Raw genomic sequence first — 14,840 nt, forward strand, 5'->3', positions numbered from 1 at the left:
AAGACCCTCCATAGGAAAGTGAGGAACATCAAACACATTAACATTTGGAAGATACTTATGGGTGAGAATACGAGCCCAAAGCTAATTCTAACTAGTGCACCAACGCCAATATAACTTAGCACCAAGATCTTACCCATTTAAAAAAATAAAACATAAACCAAGTCCACCCTCATTCTTAGGCCTACACACCATGTCCCACTTAATAAGGCTCCATTTAGTAGTTGACAAAGTGCCACTCCAAAGAAATTACCGAGAGAGGGTATCAAATTCCTTAAGGAAATACATGGGAGCAACTTGAACAAAACATCTGTAAATAGGCAAAGCTTGAATAATAGATTTGGAAAGAGTCAATTCAGTAGCAATAGATAGCTACTAGTGACTCCAATGATTAACCTTCTAACGCAACTTGTCAAGTAGAATCTGCCAAGAAGACTTGGGGTTTCTTCCAATAGTAAGAGGAATACCCAAATAAACAAAGGGAAGAGACCCAACCTGAAACCACAGAATATCAACAATCCTCCTCTGAATGGATTGAGGAGTATTAAAGAAGAAGATGGAATATTTATGCTCATTGACTTTCTGACTAGAAGCAGCAAGGTAAATATCCAAGGTATGCCAAAAAGATTTAGCTTCCCTAATACGAGCCAAACCCATAAGAGTAGTATCATCTACAAATTGAAGATGTGAGATTTGTGGCAAACCATTGCCCCATTGCCAACCATGAATAAGGCCCTGAGAAGCACGAAACTTAAGAAAATGGCCAAGACCCTCAACCATAATAATGAGCAGGTAAGGTGAAAGAGGATCCCCTTGGTGAAGACCATGGGAAACCCCAAAAGGCTCTGAAGGTTCACCATTCCTAATAACCGAGAAAGATGAAGAAGTAACACAACTCATGGTCCAATTCACCCACTCTATGCTAAAACCAAAGGCTAACAGAATTTTCTAAAGAAAACTCCACTTAACTCTATCATAAGTTTTGGCCATATCCAATTTGATGAACATAGAACACTCCTTTGAGATCGTCATAGAGTGAATAACCTTAGAAGCCACCACCACCCCATCTAGAATTTGTTTACTAGCCACAAAACCCTCTTGTTCCTCAGAAATCACAAGAGGAAGATAAGTTTTGAGCCTCTCTGCAATCAACTTAGTGATAATCTTATATAACACATTACAGAGAGCAATCGGGCAAAAAAGTCAATTTTATCAGCACCATCCTTTTGGGGGATGAGAATCAAGAAACTAGAATTCAAAGCTCGGAGCATCTACTTACAACAAAGAGATTCCCGAACCACCTCCATTAAATCCAGATTAATAATATCCCAAAACTCTTGAAAAAATTCAACAGGAAAACCATTCGGGCCTGGATCTATACCTTTGTTCATTCCGAAGACAACATCCTCTAAATCAAGCAGTGAAACCAAATGAAAGAGAGAGACATTCATAGCATTGGTCACCAGAGAGGGAATACAAGAAAGAATCAAATTATCCTCATCCATAACAGGAGGGGAATCTTTAGTAAAAAGATCAGAGTAGTATTGACGAGCCTCACAAGACATAGCTGACAAAGATGAAATCTGAAGCCCTTCCGAGGTAATCAGAGAGGAAATATACCCCTTATTATGATGAGCCTGAACAGAGTGGTGAAAAAAAGCATAATTCCTATCCCCTTCCTGAAGCCAATCAAACCAAGCCTTTTGTTTCCAAAAAATCTCCTCACAAATCTCCCATTCCTCCACATTGCACATAGTTTGGGATTCTTCTTTTCCAAGAGCATTCGAGAAACCATTATCCCATATTTGGTGAGTAATCAGAGCAAGACGTTCCAAAGCACTCCTCTTCCTGGACTTAATATGACCAAAGCATGACATATTCCATCTCTTAAAGTGATATTTGACATATTGAAGCTTCTTGATAAAGAAATACATAGCTATGCCAAAAGAAGGGCCTCCCTCTCTCCACCACTTAGCCACTAATTCATGCAATGAAGAGTCCCAAAGCCACATAAGCTGAAATTTAAAAGGAAGATTTTTTGGAGCAGCAAAAGAAGAAGCAAAAAATTTAATAGGCCAATGATTAGAACCTTTCCAGTCTAGAATTTTGGAAATAGTAACCAAACCGCCGCCAACCCAAAAATAGGAGACAAGAAACCTATCCAACCATTCAAAAATCACTTCCTCCCCACTCCATCTATTATTCCAAGTAAAAATCCCATTAGAGGGCTTAACATCCACTAAAGAAAACCCATCCACCTGAGCTCAAAAAATATCAGAAGATGGACCCAATCTAGGCAACCCTCCTCTATTCTCCTCCAGACTCAACATAGAATTAAAATCACCTCCCAAGATCCAGGTAAGATAAGGAGTGCAAGAGCAAAAAAACCTAAGATGTGCGCAAAGCTGGATTTTACCTCAGATATCAATTGGAGCATAAAAATTAGTAATAAGAATAGTCCCCTTAGAGTCCAATGTGGAAGCAACCATGGAGATAAAAGAATGACTATAAATCCACCAAAGGGGAGAAATCTTACGAGGATCCCAAAAAAGAGCAAGACCTCCAGAATTAACGTGAGAGCCAATGGATTGACACTGACCAAAATACCAGATACGAGAAGCATACTTAAGCATGACATCAATAGAAACCTTAGTCTCCTAAACACAAAAGATGTCTGAACAATGAACATCAATCAAATTATGAATAGCCTTTTGACGGGAGGTGCTATTCAACCCGCTTACATTCCAGGAGAGAACAATCATGGGGGAGATGGGGAAACGTGAGCATCAATGGTCTTAACAGACCTAGACTCCACCAATAAATCTCTAGTAAGTTTAATCTTTTCAAGATCCTTCTTTCGCCCAACTGTAGAAGAAGGAGCAAAAGAACCTTTCTTGAGAGGGTGTTGTTGCACGCCAAGACTGTGAGAAGAACCCTTACTCCTGTCACAAACTGCCTTAGCCAAATCTGCAAGAACCATGTCATCTTTCAAAGGCTCCTCCATGGTCACATTTTGATCCTAAAAAACATGTGGAACATGAACCATAATGATATCCTATGAAATGTGGGAATCAAAACCTGAATCTTTATTCGGAACAACATCCACTAGAATTCCCTCCTCTAAGGCCAATGAATTCAATACCTCAAACTGATTGAGGGCCTCATCAGTTTGCCTATCTTTGAAAGATCTTTTCTACCCACGATTTGTTGCCCAAGATTTAATAGGAACAAATCCTTTGTTGTCGTTACCCAAATCAGTATCACTCACTAGAGCTTTCCATGTGTCTGCTTCAGCCTCCTTAGGTGGTGAAGAAGGAGAGGACCTATTAGAATGGGAATTTTTATTAACCTTAGGAAATTGTCATTGAAGATGTCCATATTCATGATAGACATGATAGCGGAAAGGCAAGGACTCATAATCAAGCGACTGAACCCAAAAAGAGGAGCCAAGACAGATTGCAAGAGAATCTGGCAAGGGGTTATTCAAGTCAATTTCCACACAAATAAGAGCATAAGAAATTACCTTATGATCAAAGGGTTTGTTGAGAAATCATAGCAAGCTTCTTAAGTAGGGCAACAATCCACTATAGAATATCATCCCTCCAAAACTCTAGTGGAAGTCACGGCAGGCGAACCCAAATAGGAACCCTAGAAGGTAATTCCTCAGCAAAATTAAAGCCCATATGCCAGGGTTTGATAAATAGCCCCACATGATTATATAAATAGGGTCCTCCCTCAAAAACTCAATTTCAACCAGCAAGGTTGGAAAAAGAGGCCATAAAGTAGCTATTCACAGTAAGCATAGTATCCATATCACCCTCCTACCATGATTGTCTTATCCAGGCTTCCAATGCTAACAGAGGAATATGACTGCCAAGAAATTTGCAAATGAGATAATGATGAATCCAATACGAGACATCATCCATAACTGAATCCAGAGAAATAACCACAACTAGATGATCTTGACATCTAGGGAAGAAACCATTAACTTTCTTCATTTTTGAACCCTCACCCTCATAAAAAGACTTTGGTTTTTGTGCATGCAAACCCAAAGAAGAACCATTATGGGGCACCTCAACACCAGCTACCACTAGACTGGAATATACCACTTGAATCGCCATGGACAAAACCACCAATAACCCACACACAAAACTTCTCACTCTCCACACCTATAATCAGCACACAAACCCCAATGCACAATAGTATAGATTAGGTTGTGCACATAGACAACACACATGATAGGAAGCATGGCTAGGGAAGCCCTAGCGCATGTAGGAAGAACTCCATCCTGCAATATTCATTTTACCTTCCATCTCACAACTAAAGATTGTTGATACAACCCTAAAGTAACTAATAATTATGATATATTATTGGCAAAGTAATTTAGATTTCTACAATAAATTATGAAATGTTGGAAAATCCGATCCAATCATGTATCGAATATTGTGGCAAATCTTTGAGTTAAAAAAATTAATAAAATAAATTCTTTGCTGATTTAAATAACATGAAAATAAAAATTTATAAAAATGCGGTGATTTAGGTCACCTTAAAAGTTGAACTTATTAGCCAAATTTTGATTCCCAAATTTCAAAAATAGCCAATTGGCTAATATCAGCCACTAAAAAAACCATTGATCTAGGTCCCAGTCCTATGATCATGTCACCCTTATCTTGTGTGTCAAAATAGAGAGTCATAACATCCAAAATAAAGTAATGAAATTGATCAATCACATACATGCAAGCTCTATTGGGGTATTCTATCATTTCACTAGAAGATGTAGGTTTGTTTAAACTTTATCTTATTAGATTATCGATCCAAGGGGGATTTCCTTTCCCTTGGATTTTAACTCCACCATGTCCCTTATTACTCCTTGGCAATTTATAGGTATGATTTCATAGACATCTTTGTCGCAATTTTATTAGGTGTTAGATGAAGTAGCTCAATCACGATGGCATAACCCATAAGCGCAAGCCAAAGGCATCGCATATACCAAATGTTTCTAGGGTTTTTTTCTATGTTTCTCCTCTTTATTTAGGTTTATTAACCACATAAAAAAAAATACAACAAAACCAAGCACTCAATTGGAAAAGAAAATAGAAAAGAAGTATAAGATTTAAAAAGAAAGGAATGATATCAATTATCATCATACATTCTCATACAACATGAATCATTCTAATCAATTATCTTTGAAAGATAACATTAATGAATGATAAATGAAACTCAATATTATATTATGAAAGGAAGACAAATTAAATGTCATGATACAATCTAGTATTAATCTTCAGCATCAGTAATTTTATCTATTCTAATTAATTTTGAGAGTTAAGAAAATAAATATAACTAAAGAAATGATTGACAATTTTTAAAAAAATAATAAATTTTCATTGTAATTAATTACAATGATTAAAATGAATAAATATCTAAATTATATTTTAAGGCACTCATAAAATAATCACTTCATTCTAGAGTTCCATTAATAGGAGGGGTAGAATATTGTTCTTAATTTACATGGGTTTTCATTTATACCATTACCACACCATAGAATGGACCAAGTATCTCCTAGTACATTATGTTGAATGGTTGAATGGACCAAAATAGTGAGAGGGGAGGTAAATCAATATTCCCACACATAAAACTTTTACTAATAAATAACCTTAGCAACTAATCTCATCAACATGAATCAGCAAATGTATAATAAGCAAACAACATAACAACAAAAATGAACACTGGATTTTATATGTGGAAAACCCAAATGGGAAAAACCACAGAGAGGGTTAGCTCTCAAGATAATATAACTAGTTATATTATTGGTACAAAAAGGGTAGCTCATTGTTAGATGGTTCACTACTAGATTATAAAGTGACTCACTGCAATCGAAATAAATGAACTAAGGAAAATTGGATCTCCAGATGCATGAAGTCAGTTCCAAGATAAGCTTAGATATCAACTCATAGAAACTCACCATAGATCTAGTAAAGGATCTTCCTAAACTATCCACAACTTCCTACAATAGATCTGGTAAGGGATTACTACATCACTATGATTGCACTCTATTATTCCAACTGCTTGTAGCAGAACCAGTAAAGGATTACAAAAATACTACTTACACTTTGTCTCTTCTTCACACAGCTTTTCTCATATATCATATTCCACTTGTCACATTGTATACTGCTCTCATACTACTACTACTCTCCTTGTCACAACTCTATCACTTGCACACTTCATACTCTATTCTAGATCACGCACACACTCTCGCTGGTCAATTCCACACTCATGCATATCTGCTTCTTAACATCACATACAAACATATCTTCTATATATATATATATATACTAATAAAGACAAACTCCAATATAATATGTCGGCCAAGCATAAATGATTTACACAATAATAGTTTGCTTGGATCAACACATTATCCAAAACATGCCTTTACCAAAATTAGGGTAACCAAGTTGGCCTTCACTAATATTTGGCACACTTCCTTCACATACTTCATTTACCAAAACATATGCCTCAATTATCGGAACAAAACAAGGGTCTACCAAACCTAAAGATTTAGACTGATAAACATAAATTCCAAGCACAACAACTTCTATTTTCAAGATACAGATGGCATAGATTCTGAATAATAAATCATAATGCAATACAACCATTGAGATAACAATAAAATAGATACAATTGAAACCGAAACTTGATACAAACCATGATAAGTAAAACACAAGATTTTAGAGATAAGGATCTTCTAGAAATAACTCCAGTAGCTCATACTTACCTTGTTGCTTCATATCACATTCATACCTATCTTTCACTATTTCTCAACATCACATACATACCTAACTTCCATTGTTACTTGATATGCCACATTAACCAGATTATCGAGTTTTTGACCAATGAAAACATTCACACAAATACAACAATCTCCCTCTTTGTCATTGATGAAAAAACATCTCAAAAAGAATAATAAAAAAAAAACATATAGGCATGAATATCTGCATGAAACTCCCCCTTACTCATATCTTTTTATTTTACATTTCTTCCTATTTCTCCACTTACCTTTCTCACCCTTTGACATCAAGGACAAAGGTTTCCTTTGATGAAAAATAAAGAAAGAAAAATAAATGTGTTTAACAACAAAAGAATGTCAAAATTGTATGTCAACCAAAAAATGATTCTTAACTACTTTTCTTTTGAAAAATATGCTTGTATTTCGCCTTAAGCTTCGAAAGGAGAACCTTCTACATATGCACAACCAATTTGATGCTAACAGATAAAAATTTGCATTTGACCAACACATCAATAGTATGAGATAAACTATCTAGAATAGATGGATTTTTCTCATACTCAACTACATAATCAAGAAATACTAAAAATTGTTCCAATTTGGCCTCATCAATCTCCTTAACTTTTCTAAAAACACTCGCATGGTCTTCTTTCTTCCTTTGCAAAGATAATTATTCAAACTACAAATAATTTACCCTCTTTCTTTGCTCACCATCTTTGTCACTCAGAAAATCAAATGACTTACCCATAGAATTTAATTTTTCTTCAATAGATTCAACTTTTTCTTTGAACTTCACCATAGCAGCCGACCATTGTACATAATTTGTAAAATTTGTTGACACTATTGATATAGTCTTTCATTTCATTTATACATTCTAATAATTTCATTTTAGCATCATCACACTTCTCCAACATATTCTTCATATTATCATCTTCAGCTTCTAAATCACCTTTCTCTTTCTCTATAACCTCCAATTCTTCTTTAGCGAGAGGGGATTCTGGATCATCCAAATCAATTACTTCTTCCTATCTTAGGTATTTCCATATCTTCTCAAATTCTAGAGAACCACAAAACACAATCTCTTTCAGCGTCCTCTTTCTAGTGTTCAGACCCTCCTTAGCCGAATCAATAGAAGGGGATATCAGTGTTGGCATTATACACTCAAATGATAATGGTTGATGTTTTCATTGATGGAAACCAACTAGTAACAAGGTTCAACAAGGTTTCATAGGTTCTACCAGCAACAAACTTCATCTATCGGCACCGACAGTCACTACAAGGGTTATTCACACTAGCATGTGTCTACAGCGGAACAGATTATACCGACAATCCAAGCCGATTTGGAAATAATATTGTTTATGCAAAATGTATTGTAATGTAATATTATATTTGTGTGAATGACATGGTGTATTGTAAATAATCATATATGTATGAGATCTTGTAGGTCATTTGGTTAAGGAGTAGTAGTATGGGAAGTAGGTAATGAAATGTATGTATGATACTGGATAATTGTATATGCACTTTGATGTATTTATTTTAAGAGTGAATAAGAACAAGAGTAGAGTGAAGACTATTTACCAGCAAGGTTTTGGTAGAGGTATCAGACAAAGCTTAAACTAGTACTGAATCCAACATTGTAGATGCTATTTTGAAGTAATACATTGTTATTGGATTTAACCATCCAATTGTAGTCAGTGGGACTCCATTTTTGTTGAGAAGTGAGCTCTAGGCAATTGGCCTTCCTGCATGTGCAGGCCCCTATTGTACTAAGTAATATTTATTCATATTGGCCAGTGAGTAAATATTGTGGGTCACAAATCCCACCGAGGTTTTTCTCTTACCGAATTTCCTCACCAAAAATATTTGTGTTATGGTGTGCATTGAAGCCCATTATTTTGTTTCTCTTTATTACATTATTACTTTCTTATCGGTATATTAATTTGGGTTGTAAAGTTGCAAATAAGTTTAAATCTTTCATCCAGCAGTTAGACACTGATTCACCCCCCCTCTTAGTGTCTTTGGGACTAACCAAGTATCTAACAATTGGTATCAAAGCCTCATCCTCTATTTGTAGAAGCCTAACAGCTTGAGGAAGATTCTGAAACCAGTACCGATGGAAAGTTTGAGACAATAGTTGAAAGGAGCTCTTGAATATTTTGATGCAAAAAAATTGAAGAATATCAAACAAGACAATGAACTCATATCAACTCAGGAATTCATCAAAGCACTTCAAGAAAACCTAGTCATAGCAAAGAATAAGAGAAAATAATTGTATGTGCAACTGTAAAACCAAGATGATGAAGAAAAGGAAACTCTCAGAGATATTGCAGAGAAAATGAGACAAGAGAACAATAACATGAGGAATGAGATGCAAGATTTAACCATGAGACTATGTAAGGATATTGAAGATAGAAAGAAGAATAAGGAAGATTTGGCCAAAAGACTTAATGAAAGATCAGATGAATCTCTAAGGCTTAGTTATGAAAATGATATGCTTAAAACAAATTTGGTTCACATGCAACATGACAAAGAACTTATGAGACAAGTTAGTACTTTGGAAAGTGAGTTGGTTGCTGCAGATGAATACAAAGACAAATTCAAGAAGAGTTCTGACAAGCTTGATGATATGCTAAAAAGTCAATTTCCTGATGGAGAAACAGTTGGACTTGGATTTGAACATGGAGAAAGTTCTAGAAGTGCAAATAGTCATGATCACAAAAAACTGTTAAGGAATCCTAATGCTTATAAATTCAATGGCAAATGGTTTAATTGCAACAAATTTGGTCATAGAGAAAATCAGTACAAATTTAGGAATAATCAGAATACAAACTTACCCACTGGTCAATATTCCAAATGTAATAGAAATGGTCACAACTTAGACAATTGTAGAATGAATGTGAAATGCTATGTTTATGGTAGATTTGGACATCTATCTAATCAATGCAGAACTCAAACTAGTCAAGGTTATGGAAAAGTTATTCTAAGAAACAATGTAACCTATTATGCATGCAACAAGATTGGGCATATTGCAAGATTTTGTAGAAGTAAGATTGTACCGAAAAACAACAAAGGATCTAATGACAATGGCAAAGAAAAGGTGAATGAAATCAAGCAAGAATTCACTAAACAATGGTTCAAGAAGAGAGATCAGAGGAATGATGAATCTGTCTCTATACCGATAGAATAGAGTAATCCTGCACCGGTAGGAGATTCTTCATCTAGCTAAGGAATAATCCTTAGGGGTAAGATAACTAATTGACGATCATGCATTTACCCTAAGTTGGTGGTAAGAAGTCATATTTCTTCTTTACCGGCTTATATGTTGAGTATTCACTTCACATACGAGGCATTTATTTTGGTTGTAAGTTAACTTTTTGGTTATAAAGCACTTCAATTTCTCATTTTGAATTACCAAGCATTCAAGCATTTGAAGAGCATGAAAATTGAGCACCAACATTCTAGAGGTGAAGCAGCAAAGGTTTTTCAAGGAATCCAAGGTTTTCACTTGCATTCGACAATCAAAGGTATTTATCTTATGAAATGGCTTCTTCATTCTCCATTCCTAAATTCATTGAAAACCCTACTATTGTAGAAAATATCAAGCGTCCTAGACCTATCTTCAAGATAATCCCTAAGATAGAAAAGCTGGATGACTCCATTGGTGCATTTTCCAAAATTCTGAAGGGAGTCACATTTGCTGAAGACCCTAGGGCATACATTCACTGTAACATTGAATATTTAGGGTCCGAGGATTTAAATAACATGTTCATGAATGTTATCAATGACAAAAAAGGTATAGTCAAACCAGAAAACAAGGTTATTGAAGATTTAGGGTTCATTGACATCCTTCACATGCTTGAATTTTCAGATGAGATTGTCCGTTATGTTCTTAGCAGAGTACACGGTGAATTTTTGCAGCTAGACTTAGTTTTAAAAATCACTAAAGAAGCAATTAGGGCTGTTACTAGTTTACCTTCTACCGGCACTAGGCCTGATAAGAAAAAGAAAATTCCAAACAAAGAAGTTATGAACTTAACTAGCGTAACATCAGATAATATATCACTTAGGGTTAACGATATAACTGACAACAATGCTAAATATACAAGTATGGTTATTGGATACAAAGTTTCTCATACTAATAGGCTGAATTTTGTTTCAAGTTTATGCATTCATAGTGCCTATGAGATGATTATGAATAATGCTAAAATTGACATTTGTGAATGGCTGAAAGATGAACTGTTAGAAAATTTGGATAAAATTAAAGGTGATAAGAAGGGATCATTCAAGTTTGGGAATTTGATTGTATGCTTAATGCTATATTTCTCAAAGGAGATTCTTGGTATTAGACACAAGGACTTTGCCTATGATATTTTTGTTGCAAAACAGATTAAGGAGGCAATTACTGACATAGGTTCAGATGGTGACAAACAGGTAAAAGAATACTTCAAGGACTTTCAAGCTAAAATAAGGCAAAGGGTTCTCCAAAGCATTGTTGACAAATATGACAAATAGATATGCTTTGTTGTAAAAAGAGATGAAGTATGGATGGAGGTAGTTAGACCTAGAACTATCTAGATAACTGAGATGGGTTATGAAGTTGATTCAAACATTCTAGAATCTTATGCCAAGATACTCCTAGATGCTCCACCAGAACCGACAGAAAAGATCTTTGGCCTTGCAAAAACTATAGAGAGTGATGTTACTATGGAAAAGTAGAGGAAGAAAAGAGACAAAGTAATAAAAGATGCTTTGAAGTTTGTTGAAGTTGTTAAAAAGGGATTGTTGAAACTTGATCCGATGAAAGGTGTTGCTGAACAAGAAAGAAAATCAGAACAACAACTGGTAGCACATATTTCTCCTATGGATACCTCATCCAATTATGACAATGACAAGGCTACAAAATTCAAAAGGGTGGAAAGGAAGAAAAGAAAACCCTCACCGATACCTACTCCATCAATGAAGAAATCAAGAACACTTAGAAAGAAACAACAAGCTGTGAGAGAGCACAGTGGTCAGAAGAAGAAAGTCACAACAAAGAAGCAACCAGAACAAAAGGTATCTGATACTCTTTGACCAATAGAACTTATAAATGAAACAACTTAGGAAGGAAATCTCGGTAATGTTAGTAAGTTCTATCATTATGAGCATTATTTTGTATCTAGATATATATAAGAAGGTTCTTATTGAGGTTATAGATGTTCTTCCTAATTATCTATACTTGAGACTCGAAGCAAAGAGAATGTCTATTATGGAATTAGATAAGAAAATGAAGGTTGAGGCACTTTTAGTGGTTCATCCTTTTAATTCTAAGAAAGAAATTGATGATTTAATATCTGAAGCTAATAGGACTATTTTTTTGAGTGGTCACCGACAAGTTAGTCTTATGGCCGACAGAGTAAAAGAGATTGCAGATGAAACAACAGATAAGTGGCATATATTGTTTGTTGAGAATGAGAAAAGGGAAGAGAAAGATAGACAGAAAGTTGATAAATCATTTACTAAAGTGTATCAGAAAGAAGATAAGGGTAAGATTAAGGTTGGAAGTGTACCTAACATCGCACAGTTAAGGACAACTTACCACCACCGGTACAGGAAACCCCGCCAGTAGTAGTAGAGGCACCGATAGAAATGCAAAATGAGCCTGAAAATATATCAGAAGAATTGAAAGAATATGATATTGATCCCGAGTCAAACATTCTATTCACAATGAATGTTGACACTCAATACATCAGTATTATAATGGATAAGGAAGTTGCAGAGGAAAATAAATCTGAAGCTATAAATGTTGAGATCTCTGAATCATTGGTCAAGACTATTGACATAGCAGAATATTGAGATACCGACAAAATGAGAAAAAGAATTAGAACAGACACAATCTGAACCGACAAAGAATAAGAATGAGGATAAGAGTAAAAATAAGGAAGAGAAAGTGGATAAAGAAGAGGTTAAGGTAATTGAATAGGTATTTGGACAAGAGAAGAAAATTATTACAGAACCTAGCACTCCTTCTAGTACTTCTATTTTGGATTATAGACCGACAAATGTCACTGATGTATTATTAGATTCCATAAAGAAAATAAAAGAATGTGATGCCTTATCATTTAAGGCTATTGATGATTCTTTACCAGTTTTGCAGTTGATTGCACAGGCTTGCAAGGTTGATCACATTGTTGGGTCTATAGGTAAATTGGACACATTGTCAAAATTCATTTCTTCTAACATTCAAACTATAGATAAGATAAATGAGGAGACCATTTAGGAAAGAGTTAATAAGGAGAAGGATGAATTCTTTCACAAAATAATAAAGGATTGTACAAGATAGAATGATTCATTGCTACCGGCATTGAAATCCACCATTTTGGAATGCAAGGAATTGTATCAGGAAGCCTACAAACCTCACCATCTAATAGATGATATTGATGAACACTTAAAGAAAACTTAGAATGAGATTGATGACATTGCTGACAATATGATTGGTTCTTCAGAACTAACATAAGTTTTGGATCAAGAGATGGCTATTTATGAAGAGAAGATTGAGAAATTGGAAAGAGAGAAAGCAAGGTTGAAGATGAATACCCGGGAGTTAAAGAACAAACTTGGTCCTAGATTGGATAATTTGTTAATAGACCAAAATGAGCTATCTAAGGAAACTATTCAAGGGGATAGATCATTGGAGCAACAGATGCATTATCTCACCAAGATGATCCGACAGAAAGAGACTATAATTTCTGACAATACAAAGTTTTTGCAAAGTCTTAACTTGGTTTTGGAAGACATTTTTCAGATTGTACATAACTGGCTACAGGTTTCTAAGTAATTTTTTAATTTTTCATACTTTTGACATCCTTTTTCATTGATGTCAAAGGGGGAGTGGTGTAATGAGAAAAATATATAGAAGGAAATCACTTGCTCAGAGGGAGCACTTTCAGTTTTTGAACTTCAAATTTTGGATATCAGTTTTGATTTTTCTCATGAGTGTTGCCATCAATGCCTAAGGGGGAGATTGTTGGCATTATACACTCAAATGAGAATGGTTGATGTTGTCATTGATGGAAACCAACTAGTAACAAGGTTCAACAAGGTTTCACAAGTTCTACTAGAAACAAAATTCACCTATCAGCACTAACAGTCACTACAAGGGTTATTCACACCGACATTCATCTACATTGGCAACAAATTATACCTATAGTCCAAGCCGACTTGGAAATAATATTGATTATGCAAAATTTATTGTAATGTAATATTATATTTGTATGGTCAACATGATGTATTGTAAAGACTCATATATGGATGAGATCCTGTAGGTCAATTGGTAAAGGAGTAGTCGTATACAAAGTAGGTAATGAAATGTATGTATGAAACTAGATAATTGTATATGCACTTCGATGTGTTTATTTTAAGAGAGAATAAGAAGCAGAGAAGAGAAAAGACTATTTACCAGCAAGGTTTTGGCAGAGGTATCAGACAAAGCTTAAACCAATACTAAATCCAGCATTGAAGATGCTATTTTGAAGCAATACATTGTTATTGGATTTAACCATCCAATTGTAGTTAGTGAGACTCCATTTTTGTTGAGTAGTGAGCTCTAGGTAGTTGGCCTTCCTGCATGTGCAGGCCCCTATTGTACTAAGTAATATTTATTCATATTGGTCAGTTAGTAAATATTGTTGGTCACAAATCCCATTGAGGTGTTTCCCTTACTGGGTTTCCTCACCAAAAATATATATGTTATGGTGTGCACTGATTCCCATTATTTTGTTTCTCTTTACTGCATTATTATTTGCTTATCGGTATGTTAATTTGGGTTGTAAAGTTGCAAATAAGTTTAAATCTTTCATTCACCAGTTAGACATTGATTCACCCCCCCCTCTTTAGTGTCTTTGGGATTAACCAAGTATCTAACAATTAGACCATTACACCACACTTCCTAATATGATTTAAAGTAAACACCACAAGATTCTTCTCTCTTTCCAGATTGTTTAGATACCAAGATATCTGTCTAGAAACTAGGACTTGAGATTCCCACGACAAATTTTCCTTCACTAACAGAGATCTCAGATGG

The 14,840-nt window shown here is 35.0% G+C and overlaps 1 protein-coding gene across 1 annotated transcript in view; it reads right to left on the minus strand.

Moving 5' to 3' along the window:
- Nucleotides 1-1,268: 1,268 nt before the first annotated feature.
- The window catches only part of LOC131031127 (uncharacterized), a 59,252-nt gene continuing 45,680 nt past the window's right edge, over nt 1,269-14,840 (minus strand). Inside the window, exons 2-4 of the mRNA XM_057962165.2 lie at nt 2,777-3,016; nt 2,534-2,654; nt 1,269-2,236 (exon numbers count right to left, since the gene is read on the minus strand). Of these exons, the coding sequence (XP_057818148.2) occupies nt 1,269-2,236; nt 2,534-2,654; nt 2,777-3,016 (1,329 nt within the window). The remainder of the gene's footprint in view (nt 2,237-2,533; nt 2,655-2,776; nt 3,017-14,840) is intronic.

This window comes from Cryptomeria japonica, chromosome 7 (assembly GCF_030272615.1).
Source record: "Cryptomeria japonica chromosome 7, Sugi_1.0, whole genome shotgun sequence".
In the NCBI taxonomy this organism is placed as follows: Eukaryota; Viridiplantae; Streptophyta; class Pinopsida; order Cupressales; family Cupressaceae; genus Cryptomeria; species Cryptomeria japonica.